Source organism: Micropterus dolomieu, linkage group LG07, assembly GCF_021292245.1.
Source record: "Micropterus dolomieu isolate WLL.071019.BEF.003 ecotype Adirondacks linkage group LG07, ASM2129224v1, whole genome shotgun sequence".
NCBI classification, from domain to species: Eukaryota; Metazoa; Chordata; class Actinopteri; order Centrarchiformes; family Centrarchidae; genus Micropterus; species Micropterus dolomieu.
Window position 1 is genome coordinate 14,232,952 of NC_060156.1, and position 21,609 is coordinate 14,254,560.

General features: G+C 39.7%; 2 protein-coding genes and 1 long non-coding RNA gene across 4 annotated transcripts; 2 read left to right on the top strand and 1 right to left on the bottom strand.

Moving 5' to 3' along the window:
- The first annotated feature begins 4,261 nt into the window (after positions 1–4,261).
- Positions 4,262–10,744, top strand: hnrnpa3 (heterogeneous nuclear ribonucleoprotein A3). Of its 2 annotated transcripts, none has more exons than XM_046054809.1 (11): positions 4,262–4,372; positions 5,114–5,236; positions 5,357–5,503; positions 5,585–5,795; positions 5,882–5,971; positions 6,090–6,161; positions 6,768–6,815; positions 6,936–7,073; positions 7,195–7,311; positions 7,436–7,509; positions 7,611–10,744. In XM_046054809.1, the coding sequence occupies exons 1-10, from the start codon at positions 4,316–4,318 to the stop codon at positions 7,492–7,494; spliced, it is 1,062 nt and encodes a 353-aa protein (XP_045910765.1). In that variant the 5' UTR covers positions 4,262–4,315; the 3' UTR covers positions 7,495–7,509; positions 7,611–10,744. The 2 variants fall into 2 exon arrangements, with proteins under 2 accessions (XP_045910765.1, XP_045910766.1); XM_046054810.1 differs by having other exon boundaries at positions 6,936–7,061.
- A 656-nt stretch (positions 10,745–11,400) lies between these two features.
- nfe2l2a (nfe2 like bZIP transcription factor 2a) lies at positions 11,401–17,898 on the bottom strand. The gene is made up of 5 exons (XM_046054808.1): positions 17,739–17,898; positions 14,673–14,939; positions 14,309–14,401; positions 14,010–14,201; positions 11,401–13,040 (listed from the first exon to the last, which is right to left on the bottom strand). The coding sequence occupies exons 1-5, from the start codon at positions 17,763–17,765 to the stop codon at positions 11,781–11,783; spliced, it is 1,839 nt and encodes a 612-aa protein (XP_045910764.1). The 5' UTR covers positions 17,766–17,898; the 3' UTR covers positions 11,401–11,780.
- Positions 17,899–20,155: 2,257 nt separating this feature from the next.
- On the top strand, positions 20,156–21,352 carry LOC123974246. Its single transcript, XR_006825792.1, has 2 exons — positions 20,156–20,313; positions 20,466–21,352. It is a non-coding gene; the product is annotated as an uncharacterized LOC123974246 (long non-coding RNA).
- Positions 21,353–21,609: the final 257 nt, after the last annotated feature.

Consider the following 21,609-nt stretch of genomic DNA (forward strand, 5'->3'; position numbering starts at 1 on the left):
AAGACAAGGTAAACACATGTGACTTGTGTAGCTAAAAGAGGAAATAAAACCAGTTGCAAAATGCATTATTATCTCTAGCAAATATTAGCTAGAAAGTAATGCTTTAAATAAATCATTTTGCAACGGCCCCCTTAATAAAGTATGCTTTTGCTATGTGTCAGCTAATAGGCTAATAATAAAAATGTGCCCCCCATAATTACATTAATTACGAAAACAAATAGAAACAAATATAATTAAGGTTTGGAAATGATTGCAGATAATCAAGTAGCCAAACATGTGACACAAGGGAAAAATAATAATTTAGTACTGAGAAACATTGTTTGACATTTACATGGTGATATAATTTGAAAAGGAAAGGCTCATCTTTTCATGGACCATGGTGCCATCTAGAGGACGCTGAAAACAAAAGGAGAATCAGACACAATATGGGCATTATTTGAGAGGTTATATTACTAGTGTAGGTATTGTTTGCTTTGTGCAAATTGCAAGGCTTGTGTTTGGGCATATGTGAGTTCATTGTACCCAGGAAATGGTATTTTTTTTAATGTAACTTAGGGTGGAATAAGTGGATTTAGTGGAAAGAAAACCCTGCAGGCTTAGCGGTTATTTTCTGCATGAGCCTTGACACTGGTTGTGTGGAGCATTATGATATGGTGCCACCTACTGTTGGATCACTTCCTCTATACCTGTACTTGGCGCTGATGAACAAAATCAGAGCAGCAATTCTATTGCTATGAAGTGATACAAAGGTCAAATGATTATACAATTTGAAAAGTGCGTGTGTGTGTGTGTGTGTGTGTGTTTCTGTACTCTGTATTTTCACCCTCTGTTAAGAATAAAAAGAGGGAAAGGTTTTATTCATGTCATCCCTCACCTAACAGATGATTTGCAGCCATTGGCTCCTCCCTCACAAAGATTTACTGTACATGAAATTTTTGCTGACATGGTACTCTTCGGCCGCTGCGTCTCAGATATATGGCAAACCATAATTTGGAGGTGTAAAATGGGTATAAAACCTGTATTAATTATTTAATCGTGGTTCTAAGTGCTGCCTTTTTAGTCCACACCAGGATGTCATCCCCCTCTATTTCAGGGGGCCGTTATATCACTCATTTGTCACAGAAAAAATTACCAACAAGTCCGATTTATGGGCATCATTAACCGTTACTTTTATACATTTTTTACCCCATTTGATGTAAATGAAGTGCTAATTGCATTTAAATCTGAGTTCTTTAGCACTGGACCTATAGTTGAAGGCCTACTGGCATACATAGCAGTGATACATACCACAAACTACAGTGATAAAACAGAAGCTGATATTTTAGAAATAAAAATGTGTTAACGTCTTAAGATGCCATTCCAAAGGACAAAGCAGCCACCACAAGCACACGGAATAGAAATGTCCCTGCCAGGTAGCAATGTGTGGGACCTGTGATATATCTTTGTGTCAGGGGGCAGTTAGGAACAAAGACTGAGGGGTGTGATCAACAACCAAACAAACATGTTGTCCTGGGGTTGGGGCGGAGAGGTGTACACAGAGAGCATCCATCAGACTACATCTGTGAGAGGGTGATACTGTACTGTTTACTCTCACTACACTCAGCTCAGCTCCTCCTTACAAATCTCAGATGATAACAGCCAACATAAAATAAGGTACTTACTTTTTCACCTACTGGCAAGTTACATACATACTGAACTCTGGTGTTTTTCTGACCCTAATGAATGCCATCAGCCAAAATCCATAAGTTGTTTTCAGTGCTACAAGCGTATGAGAGCGTTTTCATCTAAAGTGCAGTCTGTTAAATGACAGTGGCTCACACAGACTTCAGATGCTATACTGGGCTTTCTAAACAGGCATCCACTGCAAATACTAAGATAATATACTACAGCCATTTACTGTAGGCAGTGGGTTTCACATGTTCACACATGGCAGCACATTAAATGTAAATAAATAAAACAATAACGGATATTGGAATTACTGCTTTCAATAATATTCCTTAAATAAGACCTACTGTATATGCTCTGAAGTAGAAATAATGTTACCATTTCTTCACACATAATAGAACAAGTTTAACTAAGGAAAAAAATGAATTTAGCTGCAATTTTGATTTTATTTGTTTGTACATATTTTAAAACACTAGAGGAACAAAGCAAATACAGTATCTGCAGTAGAATAAAAAGGAGCCAAACACAGACTGTCTCTTGAATTTGAACTATGGGTTGATCATAAATACTCATCATTAATAGTGTCAGAAAAACATTACCCTTTTTATTGGGGCCGTATTTTCCCCACACTCACTACAATAAAGTTAATGACAGACATTGTCTAAACCATAAAACAGTAATATATTTGGAGATGCTGGTCAGTTTCAACAAGGCTCAGTAGCATCTGGCTCATAGATCATACTTGCCCAATCAAGAATCCTTGTCAGAGAGATCTAAGTTGAACTCACACAGATCTGACCCAGATGTATGTCAGGTTTCCACAATTACAGATTAATATGTATAGTAGTCATATTTCTAGTCCTTTTTCTGTAAGCAGCCTTTCTTTGAACACCCATAAATACAAATAATAATTGCTTTGTTTTGAGTGGAAACAGAACACTCCCAGTGTTGTGATTATTGAAATTTACTCTCTTTGTAATTGTGATGTTTTGTGATCAGCTAAAAATATAGTGCATGCTGCTGCCACTGTGGAGATGCTGTGCATACCTGTGACACCCAGATTGGTTCTGGTCATTTGATTAATGGCATATTTGTGAGTGAATTTGCACCATAAAGTTTGGTATCAACTAAGGCAAGTCCTTCTTTATTAGCAAATTTTTTAGGCATTGGCATTTAGGCACTTATTGAGGGGCTCTGCATCAAAATATAATTTGAAGGGCTTTATTGTTTTTGTTTCTATTGTGTTTACATACATGCATATTCCTACAAATTTGATTAAATCAAATTATCCCAAACAAAGTATTATTTAAGCACACAAACACTGGTTGTACTAAACGTAATGGAAACTATCAGGCGCTGGATTAGGCTACACATTGTGCCATAGGCGTAGATTTTAGGGGGTGGCCCAGGGACACGCCTGCCTCAATATTTAAAACACCTGTATTTGTCTCCCCAACAGGGGCAGATGTTTCATGTCACTGTTGGTGGGGACAATAAAAACATCTCCCAAGGGAGATTTTCGAGCTTACTTTTTACCTATATCTATTTAGCTTATCAACATGTAATGTAGGCTAGATGTTGGCCAAAAGGGCTGGGCAATCTGCCATTGTGCAATGTGTAGGCTATTCAGGTTGTGCAATATGTAATTTGTGCAAAAGGTAGGCTATTTGGGTTGTGCAATATCTCTCTATCTATTGTTATTTTTGTGTTGTTTTGTTTAGCTGCAGAAGGGACAGAGAGTCCAAAACAAATTTATTTTCAGGGACAATCAAGTAGCTATATCTTATCTTATCTTTCATGCAGAGGGTGCTAGGTGAGGGTAGTAGGGGCCCAATAGTAGGCTAAAATGTGCTCTCTGCAGTCTTACTCAGACTAGGCCTAAGACATGATGGTTTTACATGTCATATATCCTACTAATTGATGCATCCAAAAACTGTTTTAAGCATTAGTGCTTTTGAAAAAATTTTTGGTGTGGGTTTTTTTTTTCTTTACTTTAACCTAGATAGGCTATGCCTCTTCGCGTTTCTTAACATATAGCCTATTCTACTAATAGCCTCTGTAGCCCACGTTTATATTCTTATTTGGGTTTTACACTACAAAGATCATTCAGATTAAATTAGGCTTTTGTTATGCCTATTCACTAGAAACATCCAGTTAAACTACCAACACTGAACAAGAACAGTCGCCACTTTACTTATTGATCTGTTGCGTTCAGAAATGTCAAGTTGAATCCACACCATAGATCCACACCCAATCTCATGTCTCAATAATTAAATGTTGAGTTTCACCATATTGTACGGCACTTCAGGTCTGTAGTGACCCACAGTGTTTGTATTTTCCGAACCTTATATGGCATATTTTCTACTTGGAAATGTATTTTCTACTTCTTTCTGCGTTAAATTCATGGTTAAAATCCAATGCCGTATCCACCTTTAACCAGTAGATGTCGCATAATATCATCTTTTTTCATTGCATGAAGCCAGAAAGCAAAAAGGGTTAGCCTGCAAAATATATAACATACCTTAACACAGTCCTTTATGTACATATGCCTTTGTTTTGTTTTACATGAACCACCTATATCGTGCGTTACAGTTTTAGTTGTATCATCCAGGTTGGGCCGACAATCAGCAGGACACAACCAACCACACTGATGTCCTCGTCACGTGATCTGCTCAGATCTGCTCCCGCGGACATCTGCAAAATGGAGGTGAGATGCTCGCAAATGTTGCAAATTAGATGCGGGTTTTTTTGTAAAATATAGTAAAACCACGGTTGCCCTTTGGCATCTATGTAACATTGGCGAGGGAATGCACCGTGCTGTGTCATAGGGTGTAGCTTTTCTGTAGCTTTAGCGTAGCTCAAGTTTCAGCGCTGTAAACGGGAGCTAAAGCTGCAGCTAAGCTAAAGGTTGTCAAAACGACAGCTAGCTAACTATGTGGTCACCGGAGAGCTCCGTGCTGGATTACTGGTTCGGTTGACTATTGAATGGGTAATGGTGTTTGGTTTCCTTAACACACATCACTCGTTATAACCGAAATCTATTGAGGCTTTTGGTAATAACGCAGTGGTCAACCTGCGGCATTCCTGAAGCAGCTAAGCTAACGCTAGCTGTCAAACCTAGCAGGGTAACTCAGCCTGTGATAACATGCACTATGGATTGCGGGCCTCTTTTTCTGCTGCGAGGCAACTTATATAATTTAGTCAAGATACGTTTTGTCGGTGCACAGGGTTAATTAACACTATAATGTAGTTTATTGATTGCTTAGTATTACAGGTACGTTAACATTACGGCCTGGTGCAAACACTGTCAGTAAGTTACGATGTTGGTGTTTTTACAGGAGTACCGGCTATAACGTTACCATGCTGTATTAAGCTACAACTAGTTTCCTATAACATTATATACAGCTGAAATTAAATATACTGTTATGCTTTTGTTATGCTTTTACAGGACCATGAAGCTAAAGAACCAGAGCAGCTCAGAAAGCTGTTTATTGGAGGTCTGAGCTTTGAAACCACGGAGGAGAGTTTACGGGCCCATTTTGAACAATGGGGAAGTCTCACCGACTGTGTGGTACATATTTTTTTTATCATAATCTGTGACAAAATGGACTACAGATAATAATAAACAACAGTAACTTATCTGTCCAGTTAAACTGTGCTCACCTACCATTGTGTAACATGTTGTTTCTAGGTGATGAGGGACCCCAACAGCAAGAGATCAAGAGGGTTTGGCTTTGTAACATACTCCTCTGTAGGGGAAGTTGATGAGGCTATGAAAGCAAGGCCTCATAAAGTAGATGGCAGAGTTGTTGAACCCAAGAGAGCCGTGTCCAGAGAGGTAAACAAATCCCAGACCAGAAGGCAGATCATGCAGCAGTGTTATTGTTAGGTCTGTGCTCATTGATACACTCCATTTCAGGACTCCAATAAACCAGGTGCCCATCTGACAGTGAAGAAGATCTTTGTTGGTGGAATTAAGGAGGACACTGAGGAGTACCACATTCGGGAGCATTTTGAGAAGTATGGAAAGATCGAGTGCATTGACATCATGGAGGAACGCTCCACTGGGAAGAAGAGAGGATTCTGCTTTGTGTCCTTTGACGACCACGACACTGTAGACAAAATTGTCGGTATGTGGTGGTTTAGACTTTAGAGTTAACAAGGCTGTTAGTAAACATCAAGCAGTGGTATGAAAGTGTGTTGTTTTCCCCTACAGCCCAAAAATTCCACACAATCAACTTCCACAATTGTGAGGTCAGGAAAGCTCTCTCAAAACAGGAAATGAGTGCTATATCCACTAACAGAGGTAAACACACCATCACATGTAGAATAAAGTTATACTCGCTGATCATGATTGTATATATTGTATGTAGCTGACAGTTCACTGATGTTATAAATATCTCTAAAATCTTTCTTCATATAAGGCAGGAGTGGAGGATCTGGAAACTTCATGGGGAGAGGTAGTAATTATGGAGGTGGTGGCAACTTCGGCCGAGGTAAGAATTTTTTGCATACCACATGAAAGTGGCTCTGACCTGAACCACAATAATGCAGGTACATTTGATAGTTATGTTAACATGTCACGGGGTTTCCAGATCAAAGTTTTGCAGCCACACAGAAAAGTGAAATGGTTGTATGTCTTGCTATTTATGTCAGTGAGACAAACAACTAAATGATGCATGGCCGTAATCATTTGATGAAACCAGTTACGCAGCTTGGTGAACGCTGTGTGAAGCTCTCCGCTCTGTTGCCTCCAATTACGAGCACTTACTTTGTGTTTTAACTCTGTTGAACTCACAATAAAGGGAATCTGTTGTCAGACAAACAGATATCTATCCCAGAGATGGAATGTACTGTAGGTGATGAGCCGCACTAACATGCAAAATACGTGGCTACAGAAACGTTTCGTTTTAAAATTGCTGCCATGCAGACAAACACGTTGTCATGTTTGTGAAATGTTGACCCACACAGGCCAGAGCAGAGAGAGATTGTTTTTCTCAGCTGAATCGACATTTGTGTGGACGTGGTCTATGACAAGGTTGCAAGAATAAAGACATTGGCAACAGTTTTAATGCATAATATATTTTAACTTTGTTTTCCAGGTGGCTACGGAGGAGGACGAGGTGGTTATGGCGATGATTTTGACAATGGTGAGCTGTTGTATCATGTCTCTAGGAAGTGCTTTACAACAGTGTGTTGTTAATACCGCTCATGTCACTGTTATAAATAAGGTTATGTTGTAAGTTTGCTTTGTGTTTCACTATTAATAGGTCCAGGAGGAAATTATGGTGGAGGACCAGGTTATGGAGGAGGCAGGGGGGGCTATGGAGGTGGTGGTCCAGGGTATGGCAACCAGGGTGGTGGATTTGGTGGCAGCTGTGATGGAGGTTACGGGGGTAATGACGGCGGTAAAATATTTATTTAGTACAGAATTTTGCTGTTAAACTAAAGTGCTAAATGTAATTCATAGAAAGGTTGCACTACTAGACACCTGAAATCAAGACATAAAATTGACACTTACATCTTCAGGATATGGAGGGGGTGGAAATTACAACGACTTTGGAAATTATGGTGGACAGCAGTCCAGTTATGGGCCCATGAAGGGAAATAACTTTGGTGGCAGAAACTCGGGTGGACCCTATGGTGGTGAGTGTTACCCTCCAACTCCACACATCATGATCAGATTTAAAAAGCACACATCGAGTGACATAACATGATCATTTCTTCTGAAGAGTAAAACATTTTGTGGTGCCCGATTCTTAACCTGCAGGTGGCTACAGCTCTGGCGGGGGCGGCGGCGGAGGTGGCTATGGCTCACGGCGATATTAATTATTTCATGTTTTGGTAAGTTGCATTCAGTTTCACACCACCCTCGTAGCACAGTACAGAGTGAGCCCATGAAAGTGCAGAATAACTATTTGTTCTATCCTGTATCCATTCAACAGGCTTCAGTTCTTAGCAGGAGAGGCGAGGAGATGAGCAAAGGAAATGTCAGGAAAGCTGCAGGTTACTTTGAGGCAGTCATCTGAAAGCATTAGAGGAACACACAAGGCAGACATTACTGCAGCTAAATCGGAGAAGTTTATGGAAGAAGGACTGTATATACAAGACATGAGTGCAGATGATACCCTTCCCTAATTGTGATAGATGTTTCCCTAAGCAACTTTTCCTTTTTATGCGTCTGAAGTGTGTGTATTGTGCCTATGGTATCAGGGGTAAATAGTAAATTGTTTTTTTTTATCTGAAGCCAGATCTTAATATCTTTATTTTCCTTTTTTTATATGAGTTAGTTTTCTGCTGGTTAATTAATTCTTTGTCTTTACACCTGGTTTTTGTCAAATAGCATAGTTTTATCAGGCCCTCAGATGAGCTAGAATTACTCTATTTTTCTTTCTGAAGTTATTATGATTGCTGAATTGCAAGTGTCAAGTGTATTTTGATTTTGTATGTGAAGCACAGTATGTAAATCCTTCGTAGTACCAGTGTCAAATTATAAGCAGTCTGGATTAGAATTAAGGGAATCCCTCACTCATCTTGTTCCCAGAAAACCGCATTCTAGATTGTTTGAATATTTTGATTAGTAAAAAAAAGACCGAATAAAATTGTGTAGTAAAGTAACATGAAGTTCAGTGCGTCATTGGTTCAGAAAGAGATTAAACAAGTAATTAATTTTATATGTTGCCTGCTTATTGTGACTGAAGTTTAGCAAATCAGTCTGTCCAGAACTTTTTCCTCATTTGGGAGTATTAAGTCCTCTGTGGGGGGAAAATAGTGTGTGTGTGTGTGTGTGTAAATATACATACTGTGTTTACTTGTGCTAAGGTCCATGACAAGAGAGTTTTGGGTAGTCCTAGGGCAGGGGCCCATACACCACATATGCCAGTGTTGAGCAAATAGGATTATAACAGCCACGAGCACCTGCAGTTGGTCCCTCAGCATCGCTAGTGTGGAAGATTGCAGATGACTGTCAGACAGGACGTCTTCAGCCCCAGCACAGTGGACCAGGCAGCATTTTGAGAGAGAAAGGAGAAGGCAGCATCGAGCACAACGCCCGTGGAGGAAACTTGCAGTGTCGTTCCTGGTAGTGAGCATCTATCTCCCTTTCAATGCTAGCTAAACCCTCCAGCAGCTGGTGCTAGCGAAGAAAGACTAGTTCCTGGACACATTGGAGATCCTGTTGAGTCAGATACCACAGTTTTACCCGCAAATGCTAGATTTCAGACATTAACAAGAAAAGGGAGTGAGTATTTCACAAAAGCTGACTTAAGAAGATGGAGCAGGTAAGAGTAACCACTTTGCTTGATTTGCAGATGTGGAAAGAGGAATTCTCTTCTTGCTGAAAATCTGTAAAGACCTGATAACATGGAAGGTTCTGGATGGGTAAGACTTTTTCAAAATATTATCCAAGGCTGCTCATATTGTAATCTAACAGTGCACATGGTGATAATACAATGTGCAAGGGTTCTTTTAAGGTAAACCAAGCAGGATGACATCAGGTATTGCTCCACTTGACTGGAATCAGCCCTTGACCTTCACCACACTGCTTGGTATCCCTGGAAGGCAAAATATGTGTCCATGTTTATTATCTTTTACTATCAGTCAGATAGTTCTGGTAAAGCAGATAGTGTCGAAACACTTGGGTAAACAATATATTATCCAGCTCCTACGAAAAGAACCACAATTTATACTCAGTGGCCACTTTATTAGGTACACCTGTACAATGTATCACAATTCAATACAACAGCTCTGCCATACATTTTGCCTTTACAAAGATTTGAATCTGTTTTTGTTGACCTATGCAAACTGTTTATTACTGAGGCCACAGTTAAAGGTGGTGTTGTACTTGACTACATTCATTAAGAGGTGTTTCAAATATTTTGTCCTCCCTATTTATATACATGAGGGGGCAGAATATTAGAAACACCTCTTAATATAATGCAGTCCAGTACAACACCACCACTATGACCTCAGTTCTAAAACATGTAGTTTAATCAACCAAACTAGGCATCATAAAAGTAGACTTTACAGCAGTTGTATTGATTGCATTAGATTGTACATGTGTACCCAATAACGTGGCCACTGAGTGTGTGTGTATATAATCGTGCCAAACTATCATGAATATCATGCAGTGTTAGATGTATGGAAATCGTACTTGTTAATCCTCCTCACAACATTTGTAAATAAGCAGAACAATGTAAACATTATAGAAAAGGACTTTTTTAGAAAAGGCGATTATATAGAAAACTGTTTCATTTATACTTCTTTATTTATATTCTTTAATAAGGCCAGTTTTAAAGCAACATGAAACCTCTACAAGTTCTGAGGAGGTCGAATCCTCTGCATAAATCTCAGGAACATATGCCAAAAAAAGGTAAATGATTTCTTAATTATATGACAGGCAGTCAAATTAACATATGGAAGACATACTGTCAACGGAGAGGAAACCCATGTTGACACCATCCTACGGTTTGACAATATTCAGAGTATTTAAAATACTAATATTTGGCATGCTGTGGAAGATGACTTGCTTCAAAGGCCAAACATTTTTCATTACGACCTGACAGTTCCAGATAAGTTGAGATGTCATAGGAAATTCTGTAAGGTGCAGACATTCTGCTTGTAATTACTGTATTGAGGATGTAGCAATTGTATAGTATGTTAATTAACATGGCAGGTTTAAACATGCATTTCAAATTTAACTTTTTAATTATGCTTATCAAACATATTTTAAAATTTAATTTGGCAGGGGTTGTCCGTGTTAAACATTATCAACACTATCAATAGTAGAAATATGACCCACATGGATTACCTGCTATAAATTTTGATTTTATCCATTTTAATTGGAAAGTATTCATACATGCAGGTCTACTCAGTCTGTAAATGGAAATACAATTCCTGCTAATATGTTGCTAATCAGCTGAATGATAGTGTTTCTACAGAGTAATCCAGAATGACCAACTCTATTACACACAATAAATGCTGTGCTTGGCAAAAGCAGACCAGTGTCAATAAACTATGTTTGCTCAACAGTAAGATATGTACACTACCTTGTGATCTTAAATAAAAACATTTTTCCTGACTTGAGTGGCTTTTTTTCTGAAAGCAATATTCTGAGTCATATATGTTTGCCTATATTGTGCAACTGTGTTTGATTGCTTGATTTACGTGATTCACAGACATTCTTGAGTCTGTTACCCTGCTCCCCAGGTTAGTTTGCCACACCCCCTCTGAACTTTGAGCAGAAAATGGGCTTGTGATCAAAGGTAGTGTTTGTGTGTGAAAGTGCACGTAGAGCACACACTGATTGCATAGGGCTATACCTTTGAATTTGCTGGCCCGGTGGACCATTGTGAAGTTGACATGCATGGTTCAGACTGAGCATACTCCACTGTAGCTCAACAATTGTACTCTTTGTTGGGTAACAATGAATGCCGTGGATGTAATTTCTTTTGCGACAGGAGTTTCGCAGTATTAAAAGATTTAGGTTACTGTATAAACATGCTTGCTCTAATAAAAAGCAGATTCTGAAAGTTGTGTAAGCCAATAATACTTGTTTCAGTTCAATATTCCGTTCTTATTTTTTTTGGTAGAGCCTTCAAGTCGAGAACTGACTTGAACATGTGGTAAGTTATGTAATCATTCCTTAAATTATATATCCATCTGGCATCAATCTTTTGCAGGCTGGGGCCGTTATACACCACACAATGTTCTGTTTTCAGAAAACAGGCGGCTATATAGCTGTATGAATAGTTTATTGAAAAGCACAGAAGTCAAGATTTTAAAAAAACCTGGGCAGCAAATCATAAAGGGACAGTTATATAAAATATAAGTAACAATGATTGAAACAATCATTAGCATACAGATATATCTATACAATATATACACACACATACAGTAACAGTTCTGTCAATCTCAAAAGCAAGTAATGTATATATTTACAAATAATATTGGTTAAAGAATCTGTGGGTATCGGAGTACAAAAGAAGTAAAATATCAAAAATATTAACATTCAAGAGAAGTGAGCAAAAACTATACAATAGTCCTGCTGAGCTACTAATGCTTTAAAGCGTCTAGAAAGTTATTGCATAGTATTACAATGATAATGCAGTACCATATTACAAAGAAGATAAGTGTTTGTCTTCGCTCTTGAAAGTCTTTTTAACGCGGGGAACGAGGAAGATGCTGCCGTCTGTTGACTGCTGGAGGGAGTAGTCTGATGGGGAGTAGGTATTCCCCTTCTCATCTCTCAACATGCTGAAGACCTCCAGGTACAAGCTGTTGAGCTGCTGCTTCATTTCCTTCATGTTTGTGATGTTCTGGCTCTTCTCGCTCAGCAGACGCTCCTTCTCATCCTTCAATGAGTCCAGTTCGCTCTCCAGGCCCACTATGTTCTCCATCTTGCGTTTGCGGCAGTTCTGGGCAGCTACCTTGTTCTTGCCCCGACGGCGTATGTCTCGGACCAGGGCCAGCTGGGCCTCGTTCAGTGGGTGCTTTGACATCATCTCATTGAAATCATCAACAGGCAGATTGATAATCATAGATACAGTGAAAGGAATGTTGAGGGTCTTGGCCCTCTGCTCGTCTCTGGAGAGACGCATTTCAGAGCGCTTCTTACGCTTGTCTTTGGTGAAGGGAGCACTGTCGTGGCCAATCTCTTCTGCAGGGTTTGTCTTGTGTTGTTTGGGTTTCTTTTCCTGCTGCTGCTGTGGCTGCCCTATTACTACAGATAAAGCAGATGGTGTAAGATCATCCGGTTGGAAATTGAGTGAGAACATCTCTGAGTAGTCAGATTCTGCACTTCCAGGGTTTTGGTCCATCTCCTCCATGTCTGAATCGCTATAAAGAAAGGACCCCTCTTCATATACAGACTTCCCAGGTGAGCTAGCATTTGGACTTGTGTTTGAAGAGATTCCTGAATCTGAGTCAGGCAATTCTGCCATCAGATTTTGTTTGCCTCTTTCAAATTCATCTTCAGGTGAGAGGCTAAAAAGGTCCACTGGTATGAAGGGAGGCTTGTTTGGGATATCAGACTTGGTGTTACTTTCATTTACTTCAAGGCCATGTTGACCACTGCTCTCTTCCAGAATGGCGTTGGGGTAAAATACGTCACAATAACTTTCTGCACTAAAGTTAGTATTTAACTGAGGAGCTTTCACTTTGATCTGGCTGAGATTGTCTGGTGGGGCCATACTGGGAACAGAGCCATCAAAGGTATTCACAAACTCTGCAGGACTGACATTTACATTGTTTGTTACCCCGTCTGTGAGATCGGTCGTGGGGTAAAAAGAGTAGTTTGGATTCTGTACTTTTGGGCTGTTTGGAAGAGGGTATGTTGTGGTCTCCAGTGTATCCTCCATTTGCATGTTCAGGCATTGCTAGAAGAAAAAGATTAAGAACGATTAAAATAAATACAATCGACATAATACAGTACAAGTTTCCAACTGTTTTCCATGAAACGTAAGGGTTTCACAAGTTTAATTCCAAAATGAGAGTGAATTTATAAACGTATGTTTTTGTTATGCGCTCTAAACCTACAGTGGCTTCAACAATCTCCATAAAATGGAATCCACTTTACACATTTTCAAAATGACATCACCCTCATACAAAACATAAACATTGAAATTAGGGATGTATATGATGAAATTTGTTCGCCTTCAAACATAAAATGACCAGCAATCACCAATACCAATCTCCCGGCTTGCTATTGCTTAGACGTCAACATTCAAAAGTTCACACAGCAGCTAACAAGAACTGAAACTCACACAATCCCCGTTTCTCCAAAGTATCTGGTCTTAGCAGCTTGCCAGCGCAACTGATGCACTGCTGCTTGATGGTAAGCTGTATGGTCAGGGTTGTTAGTGCAGTCCACTCTGACACACAGTGAGAGGTAAAGGCAACAAATGGCACACTGCTCCACCCATCAGCTAATGCAAATACAAGCTGCCTTGAAACAAAACTGATAAAGCAGCTGCTGAAAAAAACCCACAGTGAACAAATATTCACATTGTTGCCAGCGATTTATGGTTTTAATACTGCAACCCCTTTTTGAACATGATGTTGTCATGTTCTGCTAGATGAAGCTAGTGGCTGCTAATCATATAAACTGCATCACATCTCGAAAGCCCATCTCCTCAGTTCTCTAAATAGTCTCAACAATGAAACCTAATTACAGTGGAATGAGCCTGGTGCACCTGTCTCACATATATGAGACCCCATTCTCATACAGCAAACAAAAAAGTGTTTGTCCTCTAATGCCGGGCTCCAGCCATTGATGCATTCTTTGGGTATTTATTCCACAACGCAAACCACCATGCTATTGAGAGGGTAGAATCCATGTATTATACCTGCAGCTCAGGGAGGGACAAAAGCTCCATCCAGGCCTGCTCCAAATCTAGGGACATCCTCTGTGGTGGTGGTGGTGGTGGCGGTGCTGGTGGTAGTGGACATGGGGAGAGGGTGGCCTGCAAAGGAACTGTCTGCTCTGGGGAAGCCAGGGGTACTGAAACAGCAGTTGTGTCCAGGCAAACTGAGGTGTTCTGTCACACAAACACAAGAATATAGTGATTTTTTAATGCCGCTAAAAGTCATGTTAAAGGCTGCAAGCTATGTTGTCACATCTGTGGTAATAATTTCATGTTCTTACCTCAATTTCCTCTACAGGAAATGTCTCTGCCAGGAGCTGCAAACATTCATCAAATGACATGGCATCACCAGTCTCTTCTGTGAAGCTGACATTCTGTAAGAAAGGTTCAAATTCAGATTTACCACCTAGCATCCATTGTGGCACACCATGTTTTAAAAACAGCGTGTGATTTTATATTTATAGCATGGGTCTCTGAAGAGTTGTTTCTAAAGCAGAATACACAGATGCAAAACTACAGACCCACCTGTGCTTCTGTAATTATACAAGATGATGTGGTTCCCTAGCTACAACATAGCCACAGCCTATCAAATGAGGTGGGAGTGGTCCACCTCTGACATGAGTAATGACAACCACGTGCGCTTACCTGTGTAACCTCTAGAGGTGTGACACCCGACTGCAGTGAGGCGCTGGTCGGCGGGCGGGGAATGTACTCTCCCGTTTCCTCGTCGAGCTGTAGCTGTGCTAGCAGGGCCTTCTCCTGCTCCTGGACCAGATGCTGCCTCTTCTCTTCTTCCAGCTCCCGCTGCCTCTGCAGCTCATGTTCTTTCTGACGGTGGTTATAGTCAAACACCTCGCGCCTGGCACCAAGATCAATGTCCTGCTTCCACAATATGTCAATTAGGTTCATGTCCTGGAAAGAGAAGCACAGATCAGTTTAGAGTTGTGAGGCGTAGCCATGCTGTCCTGCAGTGAGAATGTGAGCAGCACTGGAGCAAGGAAGAGTGTCCCTGCTGTGAACGTGGCTGCTGCACCCGCCACACCCTGTCCCTCAGTGATTGTTCACTGACAACAACACTGGCACTAATGTCAAGGGGGAGAAGCTGCATGAATAATAGATGTACTTCTCTATTTCCCCTGTTGCCACCATACACCAGCAGAAGACACGTATCCTCACTTGATACTCTTTCCAAGGGAAGTGATCATTACCCATCCAATTACCTTGAGGTGTGAATTCATCAGTTTCAAGCCAAACAAGTAGGGCGCACACTCTCAAACTCAGTTTTTGCTTAAGTGATTCATTTTACAGTTTAGGTCTAAATGAGTTAGAGCACATACATTAATTTGATATTTTACAGCATTTATAAAATCAGGAAGTTAAATGTACATCTATAATTGATAAAAAAAAAAAAATGATACCACGGTCCCAAATTAGGAATATGAGGCTGTAGATATGTTGCTGGGTGGAATTAAATATCTTTTTTTGTTAACTGTTGATAACTGACCTTGGCATTTCCTGTCCCAACCCTGCACAAATACGTTTGTCCTCCATTTAGTATTTACACATTAAGTTGAGTGCTGCTGACACCACAGAACGTTTAGGCACAGCGGGCTAACAACTGTGAGGATATTTTAATACTGTTTCCTGTAGATTTCTACTCACAGGCTGAATGTTATTAGCCTTTTTAAACAAGAATGTCTAAAGATAAACTGTGCTGCTTTCACCAGAACTTATTTACAGAAGGAAACCATTTCACAAGGACTATGGATGTTGCATAAGCCCAAATTACTGGTTCACAAGAAAATGTCTGGACATGTGACATTTGTTTCTCAGATTTGGGTGTAAACATAATTTATGGGTTAGGCTTCCAAATGCTTGCAGTCGGTCATATGGCCAGAACAGACATAGCCTGGAGGAAGCCAAGAGGGAATCGAAGGGAAATAAAGCACAAAGCAGAACAATCCACAATAAAGAGGATGTGATACTGAGAAAATATTGTACAAGGTTTTCTCCTTTGATTTTTTTATTCGAGGAAAATGTGTTATCTTTATACACTAATAATAATAGCAAACAAGCATCTGTACATATTTTAAGACATTGTTGACACAGTTTTTCTGACTGCAACTGTGGCACTGCAAAATAAGAACCCACTAAACCTCTTTGCCTCAGTGTTGCATCAGAAGCATGACCACTGACGGATTACACATTACTAAAGCTACCTACTATAAGTCATATTCATCGACTAGGAGGTGAGCACACAACTGGGAATTATGGCTTCTGTAGGAACAAGGAAGTGCCCTAAAATAACTGTGGGATGTCTCAACACATTTACTGAGGTCATCAGTGTTTTTCTAAACTACAAAAACCACACTCCTGTCTGTTGGTCACACCTTAAAAGCTCATCAGACAAGTCATACGAGTCGCTTAAAAAACAATCCCAATGTCTAAAGAAGGTCTGTTGCCTAAAAGAAGGGAAAGTTCAGTGAGCCCTTTCACTGTCAAGTGATTTATCAAACAATAGCTCATGTCCTGTACTAACTCCAAACTGCATAAATGTGGGTGTGTTTAAGATCAGGTTATCAGTATAGTATCAGTAACGTGGCTGTCACAAGACATGGATTGGCACCAGAACAAGGAAACTGGCTCGTAAAATTACTTGGATTTCCCAGACGTCTCTGCCACATAATACACAGCTTCACAGCTATACAAGCCAGCCAGTATGCCTTCAGCTTAAAATAGAGACAAAATATGCAGAACAGACACACATCTCCCAATTACCAGAAAACATATGTCAAACACATACAGATTTACAAATAGCTAATGGTTCCTCTGGCTATGGGTGAAAGAGGTGTGTGATGAGTTGTTCATTTACTTCTCTTCAGCTAGCTTCACAAGGGCCTCAAAGGGGACCTGACTCAAATGGTTTATTACACCTTCTTTCATCACAATTCAGTGAGGATGATGAAACACACATGTTCCAAAACAGACCTCATCAGTCAACTATGTACTTCCACTGACCCTTACTTATGGCAGGTTTAACCAAACACTAAAGAAGTGAGGCCTTACGTCATGAATAATAATTAAATTAAAGTTCAACATGTAGGTTAATTCGATGTTTATGAACATAACGGGGGAAACAAGTCTTTAAAGAAATCATGCATAATGAATGAGCTTGTCTATGTCAGATATGATATCACGTGTTGGGAGGGGAGGAGAGGGGAGGGGAGCAGTTACGAGAATGTCTAGAGTCTCGGTTTTCTGTTTAACAAACAGGTCAGGATGAAAGAAATAATGTTATTTTATTCAGAGTAACAGCTCAGACACTAAGACAGTGTCCAGAGTGTTTTTCGATAAGATGGATTTTATTTACAGTAATTTCCTTTCGTGGACAAACGTCACAACTGAATGACTTGCAGAACTGAAAGTGGTACAGAGGGCAACCTTAATATCTCTTAAACACAGCTAGGCTCAAGGTCTATTGTTGTATGGCCTATTCCACGTTGAAGCTGTTATTTCTACATTATAACCTCGTAACAACGCCATCACCACATTGTCAACGCGTAGCCCACTGGCAAACATTAAAAAGTTTACCTGAACTATAAACACGTCCATGTCTGCCTATCAGATCGTAGGCTTTAAACGGGAAGTTAATAGTCAATGTCAGCCGGTTTATCTGGTCTAGTGGTTGTTTTTAAGAAATACTCTGTTTACCTGTTGAGTGGAATGCATCACCTCCATTTCTGTCTCGCCGTAAAGAAACTCCTTGTGACTAATAAATGTGTGTAATTCCTCAAATTGCCAGATTAAAATGGCGAGCGGTCCGTAGCCGATAGAGTCCGTCGCAGCAGCTGAGCTGTAGGAAAGACTACTTCCTTTAAATCTAATGAAGATCACGGAAATGATGGCCCTGCCTACCGAGCTGCGGCGCCGGGATCGTCCCCCTCGCGCCGGCCTATGAGGCGATTCGGTAATGTGTGCGCGTGTGCATGCGCGTGGAGCCAGCCAGGCTAAGCAAGGAGAGGAGAGAGGACATAGCCACTTAATACACTGGTTACCAAATAAAAACATTACACAACATAATCATGTGAAAGTTGTATTCGGGTAACCTTCATAAATGATCGTGGGCTACACATGATTATAAATACATTAAATTGATAAAACAAACTTTTAGCAGGCTCCTACTGATTGTCACTCTGTCTGAAAAGTCACTAAAATATTAGGAACCGGAATCTTATGTATGCATCAATTTTACATTTGTAACTGCGTAAGCCAGCAAATATGTAGCCTACTTCACTAAAAAAAAACACCTTGCTTTTTCTATTTTAACTCAGTCATCTGAAGAGTTTTGACTGGTGCATGGCGCCCCCTGCTGGTTACAGTCCCCGGAGTGGCGCTGGACGCCCTGGGGCCCTAATGTCCCGTGGACAGTGGTTGGGGAAGGATTCACATCCAAATTTAAAAAGAAGTAATTATACCACACTGTAAAAAATACTCTGCTATAAGTAAAAGTCCTGCATTGAAAATGTGAGCCTACTTAATTAAAAGTAAGTATAATCAGGAAAATGTATTTTAAAGTAAATTGCATAGGATACAAGTAAAAGTAGCCTACTCAGAAAAATACGTGCGCAAAAAAATGGCACCTAATTTTTACACATTATCATTACTCATTTAGTTGCTTCAGGTGGAGCTAACTGTTTTGTATAAGGCTGAAACTAATGGTTACTTATTGTATTCAAATTTTTATTTTTGTAACTGTGCAGACATCTTAGCAACAAAATGTAGTGCAGGTATCTGTAGTGTTCAAGCTTATGTTAATTGGATTTTATTGGTGTACTAACAATAATGAACAGTTTTATTGCTATTTATTAAAGAACAGCCTCCAAACTGTTTCAGGGGAGGATCATTGAATGGAAGTGAAAAAACATCACATTCATTTTTTAAAAAGCAGATCACATAGACTGCATGTTCAGGATCTGATTAAAGAGATAGTTCAGAGATACAGCAGTTATGGGGAATTTTACTGTTTTTCCCACTTTCCCAGAGTCTGAACTTAATAAATGCCTTTGCCAGAACCTGTTTAAATATTTGGTGTAGTCTGAAATTATGTCAAACAACAATATAAGGCTATCATGGCTCAATTGTTGAGTGTCTATGTCATCATATGACATAATGATGATCCCATAGGCTTCCAGGAATTGAGTGATGCTAAGCAAGTTAATAAACTCTTAATAAAACCATTCTGTGCATAGTAAGTAGCCTACTTTATTTTCCATACTTTCTATAGGCTAAGTTGCTGATACAGCTTTTGTATAAATTTTTTTAATGTAAGGTTTTGATTGCAGGACTTTTACTTGTAATAGACTATTATTAAACTGTGGTATCACTACTTTTACTAGGGTCTGAATATTAGTTCCACCACTGATGCTATAGATTAATCAAACCAACAGTAAATACAGTGGCTAAAATTGGCTCCACAACATTTAGCTACTTAAACATTAATGCATCAGTAATGAGAATCCAATAATAGCCATACAGGCTACTTTAATAGATTGAAAAAAGGTAGCCTATTGTCTGTAATGAGTAGGCTACTTTTGCTTTAAGTAGCCTATATTAATTATACTCTTGTGCTTTTTCTTAAGTAACATGTTGACTAAAGTAGGCCAGATACTTTTCTCAACAATGGTGTAACGTTACACAAATGCAAATATGCTGTACTCTCAGAATAAAAAACTCGCTCTCAGTCAAGCCAAGTCTTTAAGAAAGTTGTTACGTTTATAGAAATCCTCAGCGTTAATTATATTTGACACTTCAGCGTAAGTAAGAAGTCGGATCGAGATGTAATTAAGTTCTTTTTGAAATGTGTCAAGGTAATAAGACAGACTTAGTCCTGGCTGTATCACCTATCTGTGAAGAACCTCACAGTAAAGTGCAGCTCAGTGTGCCACTGCGTGAAATTACACTAAAAAAGCCTCTTTTTTTTCCCTCGTGCGCGCTCATGAGCACGCGTTCACGTTTGGCAGCTCCACGTCGACATTCTTCCAGCTGCATATAGTGAACTGCACAGGACTGGGGGAAGAAAAGGTAAAAGCGGCGGTAGCCACCTTTCGATCAGAGCGCTGCAAGTCCGCAGACGGACACCAACCGCAGTGAAAACAGGCGTTTGCATTGTGAATCCAGCCATGGACTGCAATGTCCTTAGATCGCTTTCTGCTTTTGCATTTTATGGTCCAGACTACTTGCCCCTCGTGTTGGATTGCAGCTGGTGCCTTGAGTTTACCTATATCAGGTACAGTATGACTTGCATAACTTACTCTTTCCTTTATCATAGCACTACTTCTTGTGTAAACAGATGTCAAGATGGTGTTTAAGACTTGACAGTGTTTGTGGTTTGCATTATTTTGCACTTCTAAAGTTGCTGTCACTTGTTTTCTGTTAAAGAGGCAAGTGCCCTAACTACCTTCAAACTGGCAGCTCTTAATACTCCTGGAGCTCAGCTGGCCTTCTGCACCTTCCTCATTACTATCATATCTATCTACATGTGGTGAATAGCTTATATGACAGAGCCTGTTCAATTCAGAAAGCTTTAAAGCTCAACAGGTATAATCAGTGATACACTGGCACAGGAGTGAAATCATTCCAATGCAGTTAAAGATATGACCAATACTGGAAACTTCAAACAGCTCTTCAAGCTTAAAGAGGTAAGTAAAAACATGTTAGGGTCATTTTTGGTGGGGTGTAGCTACTACAGAATCAACTACACCCAAATTATATTTTGCCATTTAATTGTTTCTGTAGAGAGCTGACAATGTGTAAAAAGACTGCATCTGGCCTGTTTTACCTGTGTGATTTTAGGGAGGACCCACCACAGCAAGCCTTTCTGTAGGCCCCCTTCAACTCTTCAAGTCTTCTTCACTACTTCTTCTTCTATAGTCTTATTCAATTGACACCAATTGTATATGTTTTGCATTGAAGTCAATACAGTGAAAAAAGAGAAGTTGGTGTCCTGTTTTCCTTGGTTTTTGTGCCTTACAACAGGTTACAGGAACACCCAGTCATGAGGAGGATAAGGTTCTGCACAAGGACAAACCTATGAGGTGGCACTGTGGCTTTCCAAATAAAGTTCTGTGATACACTTAGACTCTTAATTGCTTGCAGTCAGTGCATTACAGAACTTTGTTTTGGGAGTTAATACTTTAACCTGTGGGAAATAAAGCCTCAAACATATGGAAAGTTTAAGTTTACAACATGGTGCGATATTCCTCTTGATACCTCTTGATAAGTGACTGTTTTCTTGAATAAAATGTATCTCTGTTTGAAGCATTTTTCACAGACTCTGTCTTTTTTGAGAATTTACCAAGGTTAATTTGTATTCTAAAGTAGCAATGCCGTTGGCTGTCATTTACGTAGAGTAACTTTGTGATAAATCATTACTTAAACAGCACTTCTGTGTGCCATATGGAAACAGTAGCCACGCTGGTCAGATAACTGAGTGGAGGTGAGGCAGAGGTAAACAGTAAAGTCACATTTTCAGGTTAATCTTACATATGAGGAAGTTTTACACTATGATGATGCTGTTTTAATA